This window comes from Zalophus californianus, chromosome 13, assembly GCF_009762305.2.
Source record: "Zalophus californianus isolate mZalCal1 chromosome 13, mZalCal1.pri.v2, whole genome shotgun sequence".
Lineage (NCBI taxonomy): Eukaryota > Metazoa > Chordata > Mammalia > Carnivora > Otariidae > Zalophus > Zalophus californianus.
This window is the reverse complement of record NC_045607.1, coordinates 90,461,015-90,485,209: the sequence shown is the minus strand read 5'-3', so window position 1 is coordinate 90,485,209 and position 24,195 is coordinate 90,461,015. Positions and strand designations below refer to the sequence as shown.

Genomic DNA, 24,195 nt, shown 5'->3' with positions numbered 1-24,195 from the left:
AAATCTGCCGCCATCTGTATTATGTTTCTCTGGATGTGACATTCCCTTTTTTCTCTAGCTGCTTTTAAGATTTTGAGAAATTTGTTTCTGGTCTGATTCTGTTTTGTTTTATTCTGTTTCTTGTGTTTGGAGCTCATTGGGTTATTTGGAATTGTGGGTTTATAGTTTTCATCAGCTTTGGAAAGTTTCAGCCATTGTTTCTTCAAATATTTTTTTCTAAATTTTCTCTTCACTCTTTTCCTTAAGGGACCCAGTTATCATCAAATAAAACATGTATTAGGCTGTTTGACTTTGTTTTCTTACATGACTTCACTGATGTCCTTTTTTTTTTTTGTTTTAATTATTATCTTTTTCCTCTGTTTCACTTGAAAATATTGCTATTGTTGTGTCTTCAAGTTCACTGGTCTATTTTTCTGCAATGTTTAATCTGCCAGTAATCCCATTCAGTGTATTTTTCAACTCAGACATTGTAATTTTCACTTTTTTTTTAAGTATCTTTCGTGAGGTGCCTGGGTGGCTCAGTTGCTTAAGCATCTGCCTTCGGCTCATGTCATGATCTCAGGGTCTTGGGATCGAGTCCTGCACAGGCTCCCTGCTCTGCAGGGAGCCTGCTTCTCCCTCTGTCCCCCTCTCTCTCTGTCTCTCATGAATAAGTAAATAAAATCTTAAAAAAAAAAGTATCTTCTGTTTATCTTCTTGACTTTTTGAACATATGGATGACGGTTATAACAACTACCTTAATGTCTTTCTTTGCTAATTATAATATTGGTGTCAGTTCTGTTTTGATTGATTTTTTTTTCCTCATTGTGGGTCATACCTTCCAGCTTCCTTGTATGCCTGGAAATTTTTGAGTAGATGCCAGACATTTTGATTGTTACCTTGTTGATGATGGATATTTTTGCTTTCTTATAGCTTGAGCTTTCTTCAAGGATACACTGAATTGAAAGGATTTGGTCCTTTTAGGTTTTGCTTTTAAAATTTGTTAGTGCACACCAGAGCAGTGTTTGATCTAGGGTAATTATTCTCACCACTGAGGTAAGACCCTGCACCCAATGGCAAAGACTGGTGAGGTTTCCAGACTGGATGATACAGTGGGTACTGCTCCTAATGCTGTGTTCATGCCAGCACTCCTTCCCATTCATCCTTTTAGATGGTTCATTTCCTGGTCTTGATGAGCTTCATCACTTGCATGCACTGATCGGTACTTTGCTGAATGCTAATCACCATTGTTCTCACTGTTTATCCTTCTCTGCTCCATGCTCTGCCTGTGGACTCCAGGTGTTTTGTTCCCATTAGACCCCTGACCCTTTCTCCTCTTCTCAGGGCATCTGCTGGGATCTGCCCCAGTTTCTCCTTCCTACCCTGTGACCTGGAAACTCTCTTAAGGCAGTGCCCCAAGTGGTGTTCCAGGGCTCATCTTGTATGTCTCTCATCTCTTGGGCATCATGAAGACCATTGTTTTATGTGCCACCCCCTATCTCTCCCCCCACACACTACTTTTTTCTGGCTTCAAGTGAGAGAGTAAATCTGGTTACTCCATCTTGGTCAGGAGGTGGAAGTCATAAACACGGCTCTCACTCTTGTAGCACTTGGTTTTCTTCACCCAGTGCTCTAACATAATAAGGTAGCCAACACCTGTTTTTCAGGCACTGTTGCACACACTGTCTGGATGTTGACTTAGCTAATACTCCATATCAATGCTGTGTGGGAAAGGCCTCTTCATCCCCTGCAGATGAGGAAACGGGCACAGATGGGTTAAGGCTTTCCGCAATTGAATCAGGATTTGGACCCTCACAGGGCAACTCCAGCCCTTTCTCTGAGCTACTGCTCTGTGTTGTTCTGAAACGCTGTTTGTGGAACCAGATCCAGAAGCTATGAATCTATCAGTACAAATTTAGTCTCACTACTGGTAAAATGGATTTCTTTCCCTAAACGGCTAGTATGTGTGGGCCTTTTTTTTTTTTTCATGATATTGTTAGTGATAGTCATCAAATATAAATATGTATGTAATATAAATATATATAATATAAATATAAATTTATATATGTAATATAAATATATGTAATACAAATATATGTAACATAAATATAATAAAATTTTAAATGCCCATAATTAATACAAATAATCAACTCTAACATTTTTATTTGAATAAAAACACCAAAATAATGCATTAAATTACTGCTTAGCATCACACTTAACTTTGACGAGAAGGCTTCATGAAAAATGTCTTTGTATGTAATTCAACTAATTAAATAATTGGGGTACTTGAAATAGAGGTCACTTATTATGAATTAGAATGGGAAGCAATGGTTTCATCTATTATAAGAGTACAGAACCTGCATTCCAAAATAGAAAATGTGATACTTAATTGAAAATAGGAAGTGTTTTTCTAATTTTATATGATTTTAATTTATAATTATTAGTTTTATTAACTGAAATTATAATTTGATGACTGTCACTAACATGTGGCATAAAGGTGAGGGGAACCTCTACTTAGTGGAGATTATGCTCAAGGGGACCTGCCTGCCTGGGGCTGTCCCCCATCTGCACTTGGAGAGCTAGCTGCTGCGAACTCACTGGGCTAAGTATTCTCTGTCTCACAATATGATGTTTTGGTTTAATTTTTAAAAATCTATTACCTTTAAAAATTGTGTATGATTGATACATGTTTAAAAATGTTATTTTATATTTAGTGACTTGTCAGTTTGTTTTCAGATATTCAGATTGATTTATGCACGTTTATTAGTAAACAACATTTTATAGAATTGATTCTCTTTGACAAGGCCTATAATTGAGTTTCCAATCTAAATATTCCTGTTGTAAGTCATCTTTGTGATAATGTGTACTCTTATTTATCATGTGGGCTTCACACCAGGGCTTCTTGATCAATAGTAAGCCCACTGTTTGAACCATGTGGGCTACTTTCAGGTGCCTATCTGTAAATTGCATGTGATAGGAACCATATGATTGCTAAGGTCTTACATTCTTTCTTTCCAGACACTTCCCCAGAGAAGAGCCCCCTTGCTCCTACTTCCTCCATCCTGACTGTGGGCTTCCTTGTCTCTAGTTTCCTTAGCAACCCACAGTAAGACTAGGATATTCCTGGAGAAATGCGTTCTTTTCATGATAGCAGAAGTGAGAAGATGAGGGAAGCACTGTCGGCTCTGGGAAGGCCAGGTCACGTCTGTCGCCTTGGGTTTCATCCCAGCATCCCTGCACCTAGTGGGCGCTACACCCATGTTAAATGAAAATGGAGGGCGCCTGGGTGGCTCAGTCGGTTAAGCGTCTACCTTCAGCTCAGGTCATGATCCCAGGGTCCTGGGATCGAGCTCTGCATTGGGTTCCCTGCTCAGTGGGAAGTCTGCTCCCTCTCCCTCTGCCCCTCTTCTCATGCTCTCTCTCTATCTCTCTCTCAAATAAATAAATAAAATCTTAAAAAAAATAAATGAAAATGGAGCTGTACTTGGGGAACAAATGGAAATTAAGTCAGGGCAGTGTGGTGGGGGAGGGAGGAAAAGTGGGGGAAAATGTTTTTTTCTTAACAAAACTGTATTTGCCAAAGCAAAATCCCTGCCAAAGCAGAATCTGAAGCTATGGAAGACTGTCCATATAAAACCAATCTTTTATATTACTACACAGGAGCCAAAATATTTACCTATTTTTGACCTCATAAATATATATTCAGGAATAGCCACAAATGAAGTGTATTGAATTATGCAACAGGCAGATCAACAAAAATAATTAAATTTGTGATTTCCCATCTAAAATAGGGTTTTTAATTTTTAAATCGAAGAAGGATCGCAACATGTCTGGCCATGAGCTGGCTCTTATCACGGCCACCTGGAAGCAGTCAGGAATCCGGCACAAAAAGCATCACTGTTTGATGCCGCAGAGTGTGGGATGACAGGCGTCTGTAAAGGGCCAGACAGTGCACATTTTTGGCTTTGTGGGCACCTGTGATTTCCACCATGATTTTTTTTTTTTTAAAGAACCTTTAAAAATTAGCTCGTGGGGCCATACAACACCGCAGAGTGATGTGGGTCATTTCAGATGAAGAGAAGGAGCAACCTCACATTCCAGATTTCTGAAAGCAATTCCTGAATTTTATCTGTGCTGTGTTTATCCTCTATACTGAGCTTACATTTGTTATCATTTAAAATTTTAGTGAAACTACCAGGACTACTACAAGATATATTGTTTGAAGTGGTTTTGTTTTATTCAGTTGATGACATATCTAGATTATAATTCAGACCCCTTAGAGGCTTAGCGAACCTGTCAAAATACATGTTAAATGTGCCTCATAAGATATAATGTGATGATTAACATGTGGTTGATTGTTCTAGGTACAAGGTTAGTGATCTCACTGGAGAGAAAAGGAAAACATGAGAACAAAAGGGTTTCAAGGCCATTCTTTTGTGTTTCTACAAATCCAATAAATTTTCACTACTCCATTTTGCCTGAGGGAATGTCCAGGAAATATAATTTAGGTTCTTTAGAGCAGTGGTTTTCATATGTAGTCACCAGACCGGCAGCATCAACATCACTAGGAGACACGTTAGAAATGCAGATTCTCGGATCCTGCCCCAGGCCAGCAGAGTCACAACTCTGGGATGGAGCCCAGGATTCTGTGCTTAGCCAACACGCCAGGACATCCTCATCCCTAGAAGACCAGTGTTACTCTTAGCAAGCCATAGTGGCAACAAGGAAGCTGGGGACAGACATGATCTGATCAAAATAAGCCTGACAAAATCACTCATGGAACAAACATTTCTTCTTCACTAACCACAGAAATGAGTCTTAATTATTACTATTGCCTTTCAGTGGCGTCCAGGCAGATAAACTATACTAGTAAAATGTGAAAACATTTAAATCCTTCATTATAAAATTCTCATTACTTTATTGTCATCTGACACGCTAAAGGACATCATTTAAATTTGACAAAGGGTTATGTTTTTATCAGACATTCATTTAACTATGCAATGAAGAGTAATTGCTTGTTTCCATGATTTTTAGACACACTACCGTGTTTATGTGTTTTCCACCATGTATAGAAATCAAAATCAAACTCCTGAATTTTCAAAAGGTGGCCACATGAAATAAATTCCTTAGAGTTACAAACATAAAGGGCTTACTGTAAATATTTTGGTTCATCTGGATGAAATGCAGGCCCCAGTGCACATTAGCCATAGGCTTCTGTGAAGTTAAAAAACAACATCGTATCATTGGCTCAAAAGACATCAGCTTCCTGTTTCACTGGGTTTCTCTTGCACCTTCATCTATTACACATACACATTTTTAAAAATTTTCTTTTTAAAAATTTTATTTGAGTGCAGTGTACACACAATGTTACATTAGTGTCAGGTGTACAACATAGTGATTTGATGACTTTATAGGTTATATACAATGCTCCCCGCAAGTGTAGCTGCCGCGTGTCCCCATACAACTCGATTACAATATAGTTGACTATATTTCCTAACTGTACCTTTCATACCGTGACTTATATTCATTCATTCCATAACTGGAAGCCCATACCTGCCACGCCCCTTCACCCATTTTACCCATCCCCCCACCCTGTCCCTTTGATAGCCACCAGTTTGTTCTCTGCATTTATAGGTCTGATTCTGCTTTCTGTTTGTTTATTCATTTCTTTTGTTTTTAGATTCCACATATGAGTAAAATCACATGGTTTTTGTCTTTTTAAGGCACAATAATGTCTTGTCTTTTTACTTGTGAAATATGAAAAATATGAGATATTTTTCTGGGCAATATGAATCCCTTTGTGGATCTCTTGTTCTGTCTTCAATTGCTTTGACCAGTGTTCTTTTTATGTTAATGATAAAAATATAACTTTTTATAAAGGGAATGCAAGTGATCTTGATAGTTGGAAAAATAAGACTATCAGAAAGCTGAGGGACAATGGCAGCTTCATAGCCATGATGTGACGTGGCAGGAAGTGACTTCAACTTCTTTACCGATCTTCATTGTTTACAGGATGAGAAGTGGCCAATGCAAAGGCAGAAGCAATTGGGCTTAGTCGACAGAAGTATTTCTAGCTGATACATGTTAGGGAAAATGTCAGAAAAGGCAAAGAGTGGAGTTTAGGGATCTCAACTACTGGTATCAAGGGAAAATTGGCGGCACCGTTTTTTCCCTCTGTACTAAAGAAACCAGAGATATATTATGTCTGCGTGTGTTTGTCGACTTGCTCATTTCCGTGCATGAGTAAAGATGTATTATACTTAGATTACTTTTTAATGTCTCCTACTGTAGGATCTGAGATGGTTAATTTTGATGGAAAAAGCTCCTTGCTATACACATTTAATCAGAAATCCGTGAGTCCAACAAAAGATGTTATTTCTTTGAAATTTAAAACCAGGCAGAGTGATGGGATTCTACTCCACAGAGAAGGACAAAATGGCAAACACATCACCCTGGAGTTAGTTAAAGGAACACTCATCTTATCCTTTAATTCAGGTAAAAAACTATAAGTGGGTGTTTTCGAAAATATGCTTATTTAGATGAAAGTATCTTTTTATACTTAGTTTTTCACAGTTAAGTAGTTAATTTATCCTGAACAGAACACTTTTGAGAAAGAAAGAAGACCCTATAAATAATTACTCTGAAGCAATAGGTGTAAACCAGAACGGTGTAGGCAAATGGAACCATGGTTGCTCCACAGTTGAGGCATACTATGGACAACATGTGTGTATCCTGAATATACTTTACTGTAAAAAGTTTTATAGCTTGATAATTGTGTAAGACATGTAAATAACCTGGTAATATTGTAAATAACCTGGTAATGTTCAGTGAATAACCTGGTTCAGTAAATAACCCGGTAATATTGTAAAGTTCAGTACATAACCTGGTAATACTGTAAATAACCTGGTAATGTTCAGTGAATAACCTGGTTCAGTAAGTAACCCGGTAATACTATGAAGTTCAGCACATAACCTGGTAATATTGTAAAGACAAGTGTGGGTCACTGAATTTATGAGGTAGTACTGAACATGAGGCTCTAGGAAGAAGATATAGTCAAGAAAAATGAAAATGCAATAATTAGTAATAATAAAAACACAAAACACAGAAGAAATCATTCACAAATGAGAGAAGGTCATATATAAGGCTAAGATAAAAGCAGCTGACCAGTTCTTGGGATAGAAGGATGTAAGGAAAGTAATGGGGAGAAGTGCTGACCTCCCACATGGCAGCCATGTTGAGTTGGATGGAGTGGTTCATTTGCTTCTCCTATCCTTCTAGGCCATGCTACCCTGCCCTCCCCTCACACCCGTGCGACCCTCACCCTGGGCAGCCTGCTGGACGACCAGCACTGGCATTCAGTCCTCATCGAGCTCCTGAATACACACGTCAACTTCACCGTGGACAGGCACACTCAGCATTTCCAGGCAACGGGCGAGTCTGGCTATTTGGATCTTGATTATGAGGTGTGAACATGACTTTTTAAGTATTACAGATTTTATTATTTAAATGCACCGTAACCTTCTAAGAAAATACCGCGACGCAGAGACATTCCCTTTGCTAGTAATTTGGAACGTTTTTTAGAAATGTTTCCCATGGGTGACGTCGGCATGGTGGGAGATACACACGTGCACTGTTGAAATGGTGTAGCACTCATAGGTATTAGTTTTCACATGAGAGGAAGTAGTCACTAAATCTGGGAGATGTGTAGATGAAGAGCTATCAGTAGGATGGGTGGCATGTGAAAACACCTTTGTTCGGACAGTTCTTCTGTGTTACATCTGGTGTTGGCTGTGAACCTTTCCCTCGGAGATTTCTTTGTGTTTTAGGGCAATCCTAAACAGAATTAGCATTCTAGGGTGCTTTGGAGAAGTGATCAACATATATTCCAACCTGCTTTTTCAAGGAACAAGCGAGCCAAAGGCACGCGATTCAAAATACTGTTTCTCGGGATACTTACAGGCTCAACATATTCACGGCACGTTGCCTACTCATATCTAACTTGCATTGAAGTGCACCTTTTGTTCTGCCAGTTCTGCTCAGCACATCTATCAGATCAAATGGGAGGATTTCAATGTCCATTTAGTATAAGTGGCCTCAGCAGAGGAGGCCAGCTGGAGAGCCTGGTCCTAAATGAGATTATCAATGGCTTCATTATTCTAACCTATCAGCAGCATCATGGCAAAGACCAGGACCTTGAAGTCTGGGTTCTAGAAAGGTTTATAAAGCAGAATGTCATCACAGTCAGCTGCATTGTCACCCAGATCAAGACTGACCGTGGAAATGAACGTACAATATACCCCGTCAACTGAAGTGACATAGCCATTTGAGTAGCAAATTGCAAGAAGGGGTATTTAACCTACTTATCTAAATATAATAAAGAAAGCATTGGTACAACTACATCTGAAACATCGCTTGAAATTAACATGATAATGTTCAAATAATGCCAGATAGATTTGAGGCAATTATCTTGTACCTGCTAAGCATAAATGTTTTAGGCAGATAATCAGAAAATCATTAAACAATATTATTTATGTCATTTTTTTTCTTTCTAAGATCAGCTTTGGAGGGATTCCTGGACACGGAAAATCAGTGGCATTCCCACATAAAAACTTTCACGGCTGCTTTGAAAATCTCTACTATAATGGAGTGGATATCATTGATTTGTCCAAGAAACACAAACCACAGATCCTCATCATGGTAAGAAAGTGTATATGCAAGGTCTAGAGAAAAGGGAACTGCAACTTGTCTGATTGATCCAGTCTTAGAATATGTTTCTTCTGAAAGCAGGGGATGTGTCAATCATATATACCTTTTGGTTCATATTTGACTTAATTAACTAAAATTAATTTAATTTTTAAATTTAATTTTTTAAAATTTTAGTTCCAGTTAGTTATCATACAACATAAAATATTAGTTTCAAGAGTACAATTTAGGGATTCAACACTTCCATACATCACCCGGTGCTCATCACAAGTGCCCTCCTTCATCCCCATCAGGTTTCTCAATTTTTACATGTGTATGGAAACAGATGCATGCTTTTGGCAAATATGTCACAGCGTGTTCGAATAAAGACTTTTCAGTGCAGGGTCTCTGTTTGTGATTGATTTCCTCTTGCTTCTTTCTCCTGTTACTGATCTCCAAGTTCAGCTGCCTGTCACTCGCTTGAAGGGCCAATACTCCAGAGATGAATTTTGATTGGAAAAGAATTTGAGCTTAATTTAATTTGAGGCGAGCAACCTGGAGAGAAGGTGGGCTCTTGTTCAAAAGTCAAGTGCAAGGTTTCTGCCAGGGGTTTTTAGAGGGGGTTAGGAGTTTGTCAATAAAGGGAGTGCGGTGGTCTGCAGCATCTCTTGGTCACGAGCAGACTCCATTATGCTGGCCACAAACCTTATCTCAGGGCTCAGGGGCTCTCCGGTTCCTATTTTGTGATGTGCAGGAATGCTCCATTGTTTTGGCGAAGGGAGGCAAAGCCCACAGATACACAAAGGGAGGTTAGTAAAATCATTCGTGTGACCTAAAATAGAAAAACATTTTGCCAGAAAAGTTGCTGGCTATTCAGAAGTTGGATGTGGCTTCAAGCAGGCAGCTGGGAAAGTTTGGGTCCTTCTATCCTCAAGGCCAGGGGTCTGTCTGCTATGGGTCCGGGAACTTAGGTCAGCAAGTAAGGAGCGTGTTATCTTGAAGCACCCCTGCCGGAGTGTTGTCACATTTCCATCACTCCACATGGCTGCAGGCCCTCCACCCAGGCCGCATGTTACTGAGCTTGCATCTGTCCTTCCATGTTTGGTTCATTATAACTGAATTCTCTACGGATCAGTACCCTCAGCTTCACACACATAATTGTGAATATCAGTGCCTCCATATCTAGTATCGTTTACAGAAATGGGATTGTTTTATGTAAGCTTTTCTCCATCTCGATTTTCTAACTCAGCTAAACCTTGTGTAAATACTTTTTATAAAAAAAGATTTACTTATTTTAGAGAGAGAGAGTGAGAGCATGAAGGGTGAGGGGCAGAGGCAGAGGAAGAGAGAGGATCTCAAGCAGATTCCACACTGAGTGCAGAGTCGATCACAGGGCTGGATCCAGGACACTGAGATCATGACCTGAGCCAAAATCAAGAGACAGACGCTCAACTGACTGAGCCACCCAGGCACCCCTAAACCTTGTAGAAGTTCTTTCCAGCCATCAGCTGCAGTTCTCTGTTGTAATGGCTGCTCAGGGTTCCATTAGGAAAATTATTTCCTAATCAAGACGTTTGCTTTATTTCTGCTTCTATTTTACCACAAACAGGTAATCACACCTGTTTTCAGATACTGGGTCTTTTATTCTGATGGCAAAGGTTTCAGGTGTAGAATTTCCCAGTTGAAAGTTTTATATAGCTTTTGATTTTAATAAATGTTGTTGGGTTGTTTTCCAAAAAAAACCTGTAACATGACATTTGTCACCAGCAATGTACGACAGAGCCCTCCCCTCACATTTCAGGCAGCCACATGTTGTTAGACATCTCTCGGGCTCTTGCCAGCTCAGTGGACATGAGCTCATACCTGATTGTTACTTCATGTTTATCTAACTACTGATGAATGAAATAATATCTTGTCTGTTTAGATTTGCTTTTCTGGTGATTGTTGATTCTTATTCTTTTGCCATTTTTAATTTTATTAATTTTTTTTCTTGTCAATTTATGAGAGTTTTTTTTAAAGATTTTATTTATTTAGTTAGTTAGTTATTTATTTAGAGAGAGAGAGCATGAGTAGGGGAGGGGCAGAGGGAGAGGAACAGAGATTTCAGGACCCTGAGATCATGATCTGAGCCGAAATCAAGAGTCGGTCACTCAACCGACTGAGCCACCCAGGTGCCCCAATTTATAAGAGAGCTTTATGTTTGATAGGTTACCCTTTTTCATTCATGATCCAAATATTTTTTCAGATTAATCAATTTTATATTAAGTATAAGATCATGTTATAATTATATATTATATATTGTATCTTTTATATTAAGTGTGATACGCTATGTTGAGTATATAAATGTTTTTATTTATATGTGGTCAATGTGTCTATGTATTTTTTTTATAGCTTTGTAGTATTTGGTCTTGCTTTGAAATGGTTCTGAAAAAACCCTAGACTCTAGATATAGTCTCATGGATTTTCCCGGAAAAAGTTTTAAGTTGGTTTTACTTATTTTAAAATTGAAAAAAAATTAAGTCTTTGATTGTCTAGGATTTATCCTTTATGTGGATCAGTTGTAATTTTATGCCATATAAGTACCCATTTGTGCCTGCACTATTTAGTAACTAGGCCCAACCTTTGTTCACAGGGTTGAAGCATACCTTTCATTACATATTGGCTGTACGTATATTCTCAGGTCTTTCTGTGGGTTAGTTATTGGGCTCTGCTGCTATGTTTATTCCTACACCAATACCATATTGACTTGATTACCGTGCTTTTATCGTATGTATGCTTTGGTGTCTGCTAAGTTAAGTCCCATCTTACTGTATTTCTTTGCATAATATATTTTGGAGAGGAAGGGCAATGTTTGGGCCTATGTTCCTCTGGAATTTATGAAAATTTATCCAATCTCAGGAAAAATTCTTGTGGAGATCTTTTTTTTTTTTTAAAGATTTTATTTATTTACTTGAGAGAGAGAGAGAGAGAGAGAGAGAGCACAAGCAGGGGGAGAGGGAGGGGGAGAAGCAGACTCCCTGCTGAGCAGGGACCCTGATGTGGGACTTGATCTCAGGACCCTGGGATCATGACCTGAGCTGAAGGCAGACACTTAACCAACTGAGCCACCCAGGCGCCCCACTTGTAGAGATCTTAACTGGAGTTACTTTAAGAACTTAAGTTCCTTCTTTCCAAGCACTATGATTAAAAATAAGTTTGCTCCTGGAGCAATAGACATAATCTAAAGATAAAAGATGTGTTTTTTTTTGTAAAATAGAATGAAATAAAAATAACAACAGCCTGCCAGGCAGGTCAGACAGTAGGCTGGGTGAACACACTGGCTGACACGGCCCGTGCGAGCTTCAGAGAGGCAGCCAGCCAGTCCTTGGGATGGCCAGGCCGGCCACACCCTTTCTTTCAGATGGGTCAAAGCTCGCCGCCCACCTAAGTCAGATGTACATGTCACCTGAGTGACAGACCTGTAAGCACGTTTACACAACCAAGGAGAGTGCAGGAAAGTTCTCGGAGTATGTGGTCCTTGGTGCTGAGCTTCATACTGGATATGAATGTCTAATACCTCGAGGGGAGATATGTCTCCTCTGTTGTATCCCATGCCCAGCATGAGGACGGGGAAAGAGATTCCTTTGCCAATGTCCAGAAATGGAGGAGACACAGCTTCTCTAAAAGACTCAGAAATACGTTTGCCCAGTTCGGGCAGTGCTGTGGTTTGAGAGACCTGTCAGATAAATCTGGATTTAAGTTGGATGGGGAGCCTAGTTCTTAAGTCCTAGTTTGCTAGAAGGTTGATAGGAAACTGCAAATCTTGGAAAGCCCGTTGTTCATAAAGTAAAGTTGTCCCTCCTGCCTCTTCCACTGTATCCACAGGGAAATGTGTCCTTCTCATGCTCACACCCTCAAATTGTGCCCTTGACTTTTCTGAGCCCCAGGAGTTACTTGGCTCTGCCGGGCACCACCGGGGAGGACAAAGTGTCCGTCGCTTTCCAGTTTCGAACGTGGAACAGGGCAGGGCTGCTGCTGACCTCTCAGTTTCAACACAAGCCGGGGGCTCTCATCCTCATGCTTAATGATGGAAAACTCAAGCTGAGTCTCTCCCAGCCCGGACATCCGGCGAGGGACGTCACAGCAGGTAGTAGGCGTTTGCCATGACTGCACTGTCCTTCCATCATCTCTGCAATAAATGAGCAACTGAATCAATAAGATATTCGTAATCCTTCTAGAAGGAACTAGATTTCTTTTACCTTTGAACTAGGTATCTCCAGGCTGTTGGTGTGTGAGTCAGTGTGACACAAAGTTGGCTACACCACACATACCTATTAAAAAGTTTAAAAAATAACTTATTTATAAACTGATGGTTAGTAATTGGCAGTCAACTTAAAATACTGGAACACAGTAGCCTAAGCCTGAATCCTCTTGAGAAAATAGGTTTCTTATAATTGTCTTTTGAACCTATACGCACTCCAGTTTTCATAATATTTGAAGTTACGATTTTTCCCTTTTTTGTGAGCACTCCTGCTTGCTTTGGGAATCACCGTTTTGGATAAGTTTCTTAGAACTATGGGTGAATGTTCTGCTCGTCTTCCAAGAAGGACCCACGTTTCTAAACTGACTTCCAGAGTCATGTTATCTTTGGACTCTGGGGACTCTTTTGCATTTGAGTGCTGATGAAAATTTAAACCCAGGCAGATGTCATTCCACGAAGGTTGAATATGGAAGGAACATCTTGCCTGACCCAGGGTTACCAGGTCGGGATTGAAAGCCAGGAATGAAATTCAGCTTTCTGTTTCTCTTTATAAATGAAAAAATCTGACCACCAGTGTTCAGAGTTTCCTTGTGGACCTCAACAAATGAACAGAGCCAAGAGTGTCAAGTCTGATTTAGGAAATTGCTTCAATCTTGCTTTGTATAGATTTACAAGCCACATGTCGCATTAACTAAAAGAGATAGTTTTACTGTTGCTTCACGTGAGTACACACTGTTCTCCCTTCCAACACACAGGTATGAGTTATTTAACTTTTTTTTGAAGGCCGGCACTGAAATATTACACAAATGTTTTATTGCCTTGATTTTTAAGCTTTTACAGCGCAATGTGTTAATTTCCGAAAGCAAACCAGAGGTGAATTTTTCTTGCTGCTTTTTTTCAGAAGCATTTGAGGGGTGATATTTTTTACATTTGAAATACAGGCATGCCTCAGAGATATTTGGGTTTGGCCCCAGACCAAATATTGCAATAAAGCGAATCAAATGAATTTTTTTGGTTTCCCTGCACATATAAAAGTTACGTCTACAATATACTGCAGTGTATTAAATGTGCAGTAGCTTTATGTCCGGAAAAACAATATATGTACCTTAATTTAAAAATATTTTATTGCTAAAAAGTGCTGTTACCTGAGCTTTTAGTGAGTTGTAATCACTGATCACAGATCACCGTCACAAATGTCCTAGTAATGAAAAAGTTTGAAAGATTCGTGACACAGAGACACAGAGTGGGCAGATGCTATTGGAAAAATGTTCCCAAGAGGACACGCTCCGGGCAGGTTGCCACGAACCTTCAGTTTGTAAAAGGTGTGATCTCTGCAAAGCACATAAAAGCACAGTAAAACGAGGTGCAGCAGTACGTGGAAAACGAGACAGATTGCAGTTGGTTTTTCATTTCAAACCTTGTATGAAGTATGAAAGCACCTACCAAACCGAGAACCACATTTTAAATTACGTTTAAATTTTAATTTTAAACGTAAATCTCATTAAATGCATTTTTTCCAGCTTTTAGATCCTTCTTCCTAGTAGTTAACCTCAATATGTTTCTGAAGGGATCTAGAAAGGTGCAAAGGTGTATAATCTAGTGTGTGTGTTTTTATGGAGCTGGGCCTGCGGAGAGTGGTGGGAACAGAAGGGCAGTGGAGGAGGGGGGAAGCGTGCATTCCCTTTCTGCAGGAAAAGACACAATTCCACCCTTTTCCGAAGGGCCTCGACTGCCCAGGCATTATTCTCTGTCATCAGGATAGATCTGACACAAGCCAGTGGGGGTGGTGAGTGAGAGGACTCGCCTCCCAGGCTCATTTCCAGACCTGCCTCTGCTGCTGGAGCTGATGGGCTCCATGAGCGGCACCTGTGTTCTCCGCCAGCCTCGGGTCCTCGTCTTTGAAGTGACACCAGTGTGACCGATGGTAGAAGCGATGATGCTGTGCCTACGAACCGTCGGCCCAGTGCCTGCTAGTCAGCAACCACTCCGTAACTTTTAGTTCTCATTATTCCAAAACTAATCCTGCGACCATCACCCCGCCCTGAAACCTTTTCGGGGCGGGGCAGGAGCACAAATCAAAAACAGTCTATCCTTCCTTCTCCATCCATCTTTTAACTGTAGTGCTGCCTGGGAGACATGCCATCCTTCCATCAGAAGTGGGGAGGGTAGAACATACACAAAGGAAACACAAAGGGTGAGAATTATAATGGGCAGAAACAGAGAATGAACATGAGTGCAGGCATTTCACTTTTAAATGAGAATGTCGAATTTTACTAAAAACAGTCTTTTATTATAGAGGCAAACGGCATCTATTACCCATTCAAGGAGATATTTTGGAGTGTTTTCTGCAAGTTCTCCCATGAAATAACTCTATGTCCTAGACAGGTGGGTAGGTAGAGAGGGGGGGGAGGGAGCAGGAGGGAGTATTTCACACACCAAATTAAATACTAGGTTTTAATATCAGATTTTAAACGGGTGTGGTCACCATGCTGACAGATAATGCTATGTAAGCTTTAAAAAAGAAGGCACGTACTGCACGGAGCACTGGGTGTGATACAGAAACAATGAATCATGGAACACTGCATCAAAAATTAATGATGTAATGTATGGTGATTAACATAACGATAAAAAAGTAAAAAAAAAATAGTTTTGGCTTCACAAATATGACACAGCAAGTGAGAGTCTGGCATTTTTATTGTACTGAATGTGTGTACACAGCAAAGAGCTGAAGTGACTTTTAGTGACTTTAAGACTGTCCCCTCCCTGAAAGTGTGTGCTGGGAAGTAGCATCGCTCATATTTCACAGTCTGAGAAGAACAAAGGTGTCGCTAATTTTAAGTAGGGTCTATGACCTTCAGGGTCAGGTCAGAAACATATTTCCCACGCACGCGAATCTCGAGTCCATGTCAACGTCACTGATGAGAGATCAGGCAAAACCAAAAAAGATGTATTTTAATTTTAATTTCTAATTGCAGTATAGTTGACATTGAAGAGCATTTGAGGGACATGGATTTACGTGGTTGATTGGGTTACTTGGGCCAAACTCTGATATTAAATTAAATATGACTGGTTAACTTTCTACCGGAAACATGGCCATATTTTCTTTGGGGCCAATACCCCCCTGGGCTATAAAATAACTTCTTATTCTTGCAGGTTGACTTCCAAACTTAGATGGCTCTAAGCAGTCTGTAACTTTATCATTTGTAAGAGGTATAGGCTGATATATTGGGACAATTCCCTAAGATGATCAGATTAGAGTCAAGCAGGCTCATGAGCATGCTCAGGCATGACATCAAAGAAATCAAATGATTATCACTTTGTTGTTTTTAGATGAGCTAAAGTGTTTCTTTATGACCTCCTACCCTGGTGGCCAAGACAATTTCTATAGATGCTAATTGTTCACTCTGCTCCTTCAGAGCAACAGGTATCTCTGTGGGCGTGGAAGTGGCCGTAACCTCCCGTGGAGGGGAGGAACCCCTTACCTTTGAACGAATGACATCCACCACATCTGAGCAGAAACCGTAGCAAGAGTCTGCCAAGTACTGTTGCGTCTCACCCAACCCCAGAAATGGGGCCATGCAGTAGACTCAGTCCTGTGTGAATAAATACTGGGGGCACAGAGAGCGGAGCCCCAGCTGGCCTAGGACCAGAGCCGACACCTAAACCCTTAATCGTTCCTCACTGAAACTCAGGGATTATTTGCTTTGACAAAATAATCTAGTAGATACTAAGTGACAGACTCTGGGGTACCTGCTATTTACTGATTTGTCTTCTGCATGACACAGCATCGGATTTCCATTAAGACCTGGTGAGGAAGTGTGCAGGAGATGCTAAAGTCACATGCAGTTGTTCCCCGCCGGGCAGTGGTTCAAACACATGTCCAGCCCTAACTCCATCACTTTCAGAAAAAAAATAGATATTTTGCCTCATGGATTCAAAAGACAATGGCTGCTTTAGCAGGGACTAATATCAGTTTTTCAGAATAATAACATAGCAATAGCTGGAATGTGCAGTAACAAATTTGGGAAAACAGAAAATGGAAAAATGACATAAAATGAAAGCAAACACAATTCCCTCACCCAAAAGTTAACGTTAATATTTAAGAATATTTCCTACCAGTCTTTGTCCATCTTTAGACAGTGATTTTAGGCAGTGATTGAGTACGCATACGCATATGCTTTAATGTGATACTATTTTAACTTTACATTTTGTTCAGTGAATTTTCATGTTTCATTAATACTTAAGTTGCTGATACATTTTTCTAAAGAGTTATATTGATATATGATATATTTTTCTAAATAGTCTACCAAGGTTATATATAGTAATAATACAGCTAAATAACCTGGTGGGTTTCAGGTGAATTTGTGGTGGTCTTTGGTGGGTGGTCTTAGATCTTCATCATATTGTTTTCAAGCATGGCTCTGTTTAGAAACATCTATAGGGTTTTTAGGAATCTCTTTTACCTGATTTTGTTTACCTCCAGGTGCTGGATTAAGTGATGGGCAGTGGCATTCGGTGTCCTTATCATTGAAAGGAAATCATCTGAGTGTGATGGTGGATGGTGAGGCAGCCTCTGTGGCTCATTCCCTGCGTGGGCAGATTGATTCAGGGGACATCTATTATTTGGGCGGTAAGTGAAAGGAACTGGCTTTGTTGGCAATCAAACCATCCTTGTCTGCCCAGCTCCTGTCTTCTAAGAAAACCAACAAGTTTAAATGAAGATTAATACTGAGGAATGATCTTTCTCTTTCAGTTATAGTCAACGAGAGTGTTGAGGGAAGACAATCTATTTTTTTAAAGATTTATTTATTTGTTTTAGAGAGAGAGAGAGAGAGCACGAGTGGGAGGGACAGAGGGAGAGGGAGAGAGAACCCCAGGCAGGCTCCCCACCGAGTGCGGAGCGCAACAGGGGGCTTGATCATGACCTGAGCCAAAACCAAGAGTAGGTTGCTTAACCCACTGTACCACCCAGGCGCCCCGGACAAAGGCAATAAATTATGGCCTAAAATGAAAGCCTATGGGTGGGCTTGTTTAGATGTACATTTGCTATGATTGGTTTTAAATTTAGCACTTGTTTTCCCTGAAGTCACCTGGAAAGCTTCCACAATGCTAGTGCCTGGCTCCATCCCCAGAGATCCTGATTTCTCTGGATCTGAAGCCTGGGGAGCATGCTCTCCAGGTGACTCTGTATGCAGGCAGCTTTGAGGGTCCTTGTTCTCTGTTTCTTACCTTTTGTACCTTGCTGTAGAGTATTTTACTAAGGCCAAATGACCCTTAGAACCTTTTCTTCAGGTTTTTATGTGACAGTTTTCTTGCTGCATGGGGGTGGTCTTCTTAGTGTCAGCCACTCTGCTCCCCGAGGAGCCCAGGTCCTCCAGTGTGGCCCGGGAACCAGCAGTGGCAACACCACCTGCAAGCTTGTCACAGATGCAGACGTAGCCCCCCTGACTTCCTGAACCAGAATGTGCATCTCCCCAAGATCCCCAGCTGGTCTGTTGCCCTAAAGTTTAGGAAGCATTCTGTTGCCCACTGTCTATACAGAAGGGCACCATTACATACCACAGAGCAAGAAATGAATTTAATGGCTACTGATGTTCACCCACTACTTTGTGATGAACTTTTACCAAGACAGCACCAGCCCATCTGTCCGGACTGTAGGAGATGGAGTGTTTGCCTGTTCAGTAGACATTTGACTGAGTCTGTCCAGGATCCATTCAGCCAGGGAGGGGGAGCTTCTGAGGGTAATGAATCTCCATTCCTGAGGCATTCAAGTGAAAAATCCCGAGCCACCAGAAGCTTAGGCCTGTCAATTGTAAGACTTATTTCTAATCTTGACTTGAAGCCGTCCTTGATATTATTCCTGTTTTGCATTTTATAGTTGTTTCTTTCCAAAATAAGTTTGGAATCATGGTGGGAAACTTGATAGCCCAACAAGAAAGTATAAAATCTTCCCTAAGAATTGACAATAAGCACACAAACCGTGCATCAGGGTGTTTAATCTTTCAAGCCCCCTAAAGCAAGCATCACTGTGAACATGGAGTAGTGCCAGGAGCATTAAAAGATCGGATTGCTTGCTTTCCTTGCCTGCTAAATATGGTGCATTTCTGACCCAGATAGGTTTTTAAGCCTTTATGCTTATGATGGATTTTATAGCTCTGCAGAGGAGCAGATTCCTTCAAAACTAAATAAAGAATTTATCCAGGAGCTATAAATTTAAAGGTAAAAGATTTTGAAGCACTAAAAGGGATAGGAAGAAAAATCCTTGCTGTATTGTTTAATGATGCAAAATAGAATACTTGTTATTTTGTATTAAAAAGTAAAGAAAAATACTTTCCAAAACCACAGAATCTTCTCTCATATTTGAGCATTCTCCATGTTCCAAATGTACAATGCACAGCTACCTGAGAATAGGTACTTTCCATAAATATTTACATGTTGATATGATATGAATCAGTTGTTACTATGTAATATATGTATATATTTTAAAATACTATTCCTGTTTCTTGAAAGAATATTTATGGCCTTACCCCCTAGTGTACACAATTTAATACTACAATGCTTTTAAAGCTTCCCTTGCTCCTCTAGATTCTCATTCCCCCAGTTAAGTATTACCCTACCCCGCCTTTTTACTAATCTTTGTTTGCCTTTTTATTTTTCAATTCAGATATAATCAACATATAACATCATGTCAGCTTCAGATGTACAGCATAATGACTCAATGTTTGTCTATACTGAGAAATGATCCCACAATAACTCTAATTAATATCTATCACCATACATAGTTACAATTTTTTCTTGTGATGAAAACTTTTAAGATCTACTCTCTTAGCAACTTTTAAACATACAGTAAGGTATTATTAACTGTAGTCACCATGCTGTACATTGCATCCCCACGACTTATTTTACAACTGAAAGTTTGTAATTTTTAATGTGTTGCTTTTCTTTATAACCTATTATCCATGTAGGTGAATTTAAACAATAGTGTTTTGTGTTCCCTTGCTTTTAACTTTACAAATAGGGCACTAATATATGCATTCTTCTGTGTTCTTTTTATTATTATTGCTATCATTGTAGTTCTATATTAGTTTTTGAGATCCAAACCTGTGAATATTTATAGGTAAAGTTAATTAATTTTTACTGCCCTGTGGTTTTTGATGTATATTATACCATGTTTTACTTATTAAATCCACCATCCCATTTTACTGTTGAGCAACAATTTGATTGTGTCCCATTTTTTTTGCTATTATAAAAAATGTGATAAATATTCTACAGCTGCCAAGAATCATCTTGCCACTGATTTTAAAAATTTCCTTATGTACAAACTATCAAGCTTTCCTAATATGCATAGTCCACTTAATGAAACAAACTTTTGGTTGTTTCCAGCTTTTGGTCTATGGAAGGACCCTAGAGATTTGGAGGCAATGTGTTGAAAAAAAAGCATAATAGACTTTTCTTATGTATTTTCATAGAATTGTGTTGATGTGCAGAAAAACTGTCTCATTAGTATAGTTTCCGATAATAAATAGTGTTTCTAAGATGAGCAGAATCACAAAGTTTAAACATCCCATGAGAGAGTATAATAACTTTTTTTCATTACCACTTTGCTATTTTTTTGGTTGTAATTATAATTTGTAATTATAATTTGGCACTGAGTGGCAAAAATAGTGTAAGATCTTGCAATCACAGCACATTATCTGTAACTAACGTATAAATTCAGAATGACCTCTACTCAACTGAGCTGTAAATACCCAGTTGATTCCTACAGAACAATTCCAGGCACTGATTCAAACTAACTGAGTCAACTGTACATTTTATACCAACATAACAGCATGTTTACTTCCTAGAGGAAGAATATACATTATCTAAACAACTCAACTAATGCCCTCACCAGGCTGCAACAAACACACAAAACCAAAACACACCAACTTACTGATGTTAAATAAAAAGATGAGTATTATTTGTTGTCAAGGAAAAGCAGGAGAGGCAGGTCTGGAACCAGTGAGCATGGGGTCCTGATTCTCAAGAGATGTACTCTATTCACAAGTTTTATGCCCAGGTAATGACTCCCTTGTTCAGAGCCCCTTGTCTCTGTGGTCCATTGGACTTCCCAGCTCTGTTCTGGGGAAAGGGGGGGGCAGGTCAGTTTCAAATTGAGTGGAAACTTTGGGACCCAAAGACATTAATGTCAGAGTTATTTTATCTAATCCCAAGAGTGGTGTATGCCAGTGTCTCTTTAATTATCTTCTTAATTAATGTCCACCAGAACCAGAATATGCATCTTGTTAACAATGAAATTCATTTTATCCAATTCATGCTTAGCAATATTTGGTATTCACGGAAATCAATACCCCATGTTCTGAGACACTTCCCTAACCGGTTCTCCTTCCTCTTTCTGTTTCACCTGATGGAGGTTCAATTGCAAGTTCCCACTCACCATATGGTCGGTCACACTTTGTTGCAGTGTTTTCCCATAAAGGCAGACTAGTATGTCTTCCTATTACAGTTAGGATGGCCATATAATTTGTTGTCCAAACCAGGATGCTTTAGCGAATGAAGATGATCTCAATAATGATGCTAGGACGGCAAGCATAGAGCAGGGCTCTGTGGCTTTCTTTCCATGATGGGGGGTCGTCTCGCAGATTAGCGGCCCTTTTTATATGTCCCATCAGGGCTATGTGATGCAGGTTTCCCTTTTTCCTTTTCCATTTCTTCTCAGTGAGAGCTTTGTTTGTAAATTGTTCTTCCAACAACAGTTTCACTCTACTGTATCGTACAGAGTTTTGGTGCCTGCCAGGGAGGGTAGTGGAAAGATGCCCTCTTTTGGATTCTTTTTGTGGAGTCTTTGTACTATTCAATAGCACACTTGCACTGCAGAGTTGGGGAGTATTAAATTATGTTCCAAATCTCTCAAGTGTCCCTGTGTGCGCGACCCATTAGCAGACCAGGGAACGAATGACGGCTGTAATGAGGTCTCACCTCATGAGACCATTCTGGTGTCATGACATAAAGTGACAATTTCTCCATCATCCTCAGAGGTACTTCAATTTCTGACTCCTTCTGTAGTGATGGACATGTTCCATTAACTCAGCAATAAATATCCCCTGTCCACTTTCACCGTCCATCCTGAATCAGGTCATCGAGGAATGACCCTCTGCTATTTTACGGTCAGGGCTTCAGGCAATGTTCTGCATGGATGAGAGGATGACTCATGGTCTAGGCACATCTTGGGCCATGGCACCCCTTGCCTCTTGACCTCCATCTCATAACTGGAACAATGAATTACTTGAGGGTTTGACCTTTCCTTCTTAAAGTTCCACTTTGAGAAAGATTTCCTTGTGACCACTGGATTCCGTTGAGGTTTGTTCTTTACAGGAATACTTAGGTACTGCATTTATTTTAAAAAAATTTATTTATTTATTAAAAATTTTTTTTTAGAGAAAGAGAGCACGTGTGAGTGGGGATGGGTGGGGAGTGGCAGAGGGAGAGAGAGAATCTTAAGCAGACTCCACGCCCAGTGTGGAGCCCGACATGGGGCTCGATCTCACGACTCTTGAGTTCATGACCTGAGTGCAAATCAAGAGTTGGATGCCCAACTGACTGAGCCACCCAGGTGCCCCATTTTAGATGAGTTTGAAGGTTTTGATCTGGAGTAAAGAAAGGTCTATTGATTTAATGTCTCTGATCCTTTATCCTAATGTTCTCAGTTCCTAAGCACTGTGAGTAGAAGTCACCTTTAAAGATACAAAGATACACCAGGTGTCATCCAAATATATCCAACCTTTCACAAATTCTTTTACAAACTGAAATGTGCATATTTTCACATAAAACAAGGAAAAGGTAAAGGGAAACTGGAGAGTTAAGCGGTTCTTTATGACGTAACATTACACTGGAAGTGTCAGAGTCTCTATGAGAATAATTTGTGGGTTTCCACTGTGCCCAACAGTGGGTTTAACCTGAGAGCAGGCCTTGGCTGGTTTTGGTTTATATTTGTCAGGAATACAAAGCATCAAAGCCTCAGTCACTGAGAGCAGAAGAAAGATAGACTACGTGCATTTTGTGGAAATTCTTAGGCAGCAAGCTAGCAGGTGTTGGGCAAGAACAAGAGGAGGCTCTGTCTTCAGTCCCCACCCTTTGAAGGTGCACCAGTGAGCCTCACAACAGAAGTTCAAAGAGAAGGGAATGAAAAACACGTAAGTATAACGGGTAAAATCTTTATGAAATTACTGATTCCAGGGGCTCCTGCGTGGCTTAGTTAAGCATCTGTTTCTTGATTTCAGCTCAGGTCATGATCTCAGGGTCCTGGAATCAAGCCCTGCATCGGGCTCCGTGCTTGAGTTCCTCTCCCTCTGCCCCTCCTCCCCTCATGCTGTCACTGTCTCTCTCTCTCTCTCTCTTTCTCTCACATAAATAAATAAATCTTTTTCAAAAAAAAGAAATTACTGATTCCATTTCATTTAAAAAAATCAGAGCCTTATAAAATAACCTCAAACCCCAGGCTGTAAATATTAACAAAAACTTCCTTAATATTTAAATGATTGGAAAATGATTTTTTAATGATTTTTTTTAAGATGACTAGTTATGACTTTGTATCTAACAAGTTAGAAGAAGACATTTTCCTGGAAATGATGTCAATGAGACGTAATTCTATAAGGCAAAGAGTAAGTAAAATAGGTAACCTGTTTCCCTAGGAAGCATAAAATTTACTTCACATTTTCTTGGAATTAAAATAATATTAATTATTTAAAAATGCTGTGCATTTTCATGTTTGCATGTGAAAATAAAATACTCAATTAAGTGAATGCTTTGTGATTTTACCCCACATTGCTGCAGGTAGGTTCCCCAGGAAGCTAGTTCTCTGCTTGGGAGATTTGTGTACCGTGGCTTAGTGAGGTTAGTTCCCAGAAAAAAACCCCGGGGGGCGAGAGAGCAGCTGAGATGAATAGAGACAAGGTGAGGTGTGATGCAGTTGCAACAGAAGCCTCAGAAGATCCCACGCAGGCTCTGAAGGAGCTTTGCCCCTCAGGGACGTCCCAGTTGAGGATGTGGGTCATTGACCACCCCATTGCATCCATGGGCACCGGTCGTACCACCCTGCGAGACTCAGCTCCCCACAGCCAGGGCAATTCCTGGGGAGAACCTCAGCCTCAGGCCCAAAAATGAGGGGCGTGTGTGTAATGGAGACTAGGCTGTGTCTACAGATTTCCTCCAATTGTGGCCTTTTACCAAAGCATTTACAGTGACAGTGTTCTCTTTCTGGAGCGTTTACTTTCCTCCTGTACAGTGGGAATCTTGCC

The 24,195-nt window shown here is 40.0% G+C and overlaps 1 protein-coding gene across 3 annotated transcripts in view; it reads left to right on the top strand.

Annotated features, from left to right (window-relative positions):
- The window catches only part of LOC113935012 (contactin-associated protein-like 3), a 185,155-nt gene that overhangs the window by 94,844 nt on the left and 66,116 nt on the right, over positions 1 to 24,195 (top strand). For all 3 annotated transcript variants that reach the window (XM_027616720.2, XM_027616721.2, XM_027616719.2), the window contains exons 5-9: positions 6,271 to 6,474; positions 7,258 to 7,442; positions 8,533 to 8,676; positions 12,526 to 12,787; positions 17,385 to 17,531. In XM_027616720.2, the coding sequence (XP_027472521.1) occupies positions 6,271 to 6,474; positions 7,258 to 7,442; positions 8,533 to 8,676; positions 12,526 to 12,787; positions 17,385 to 17,531 (942 nt within the window). The remainder of the gene's footprint in view (positions 1 to 6,270; positions 6,475 to 7,257; positions 7,443 to 8,532; positions 8,677 to 12,525; positions 12,788 to 17,384; positions 17,532 to 24,195) is intronic.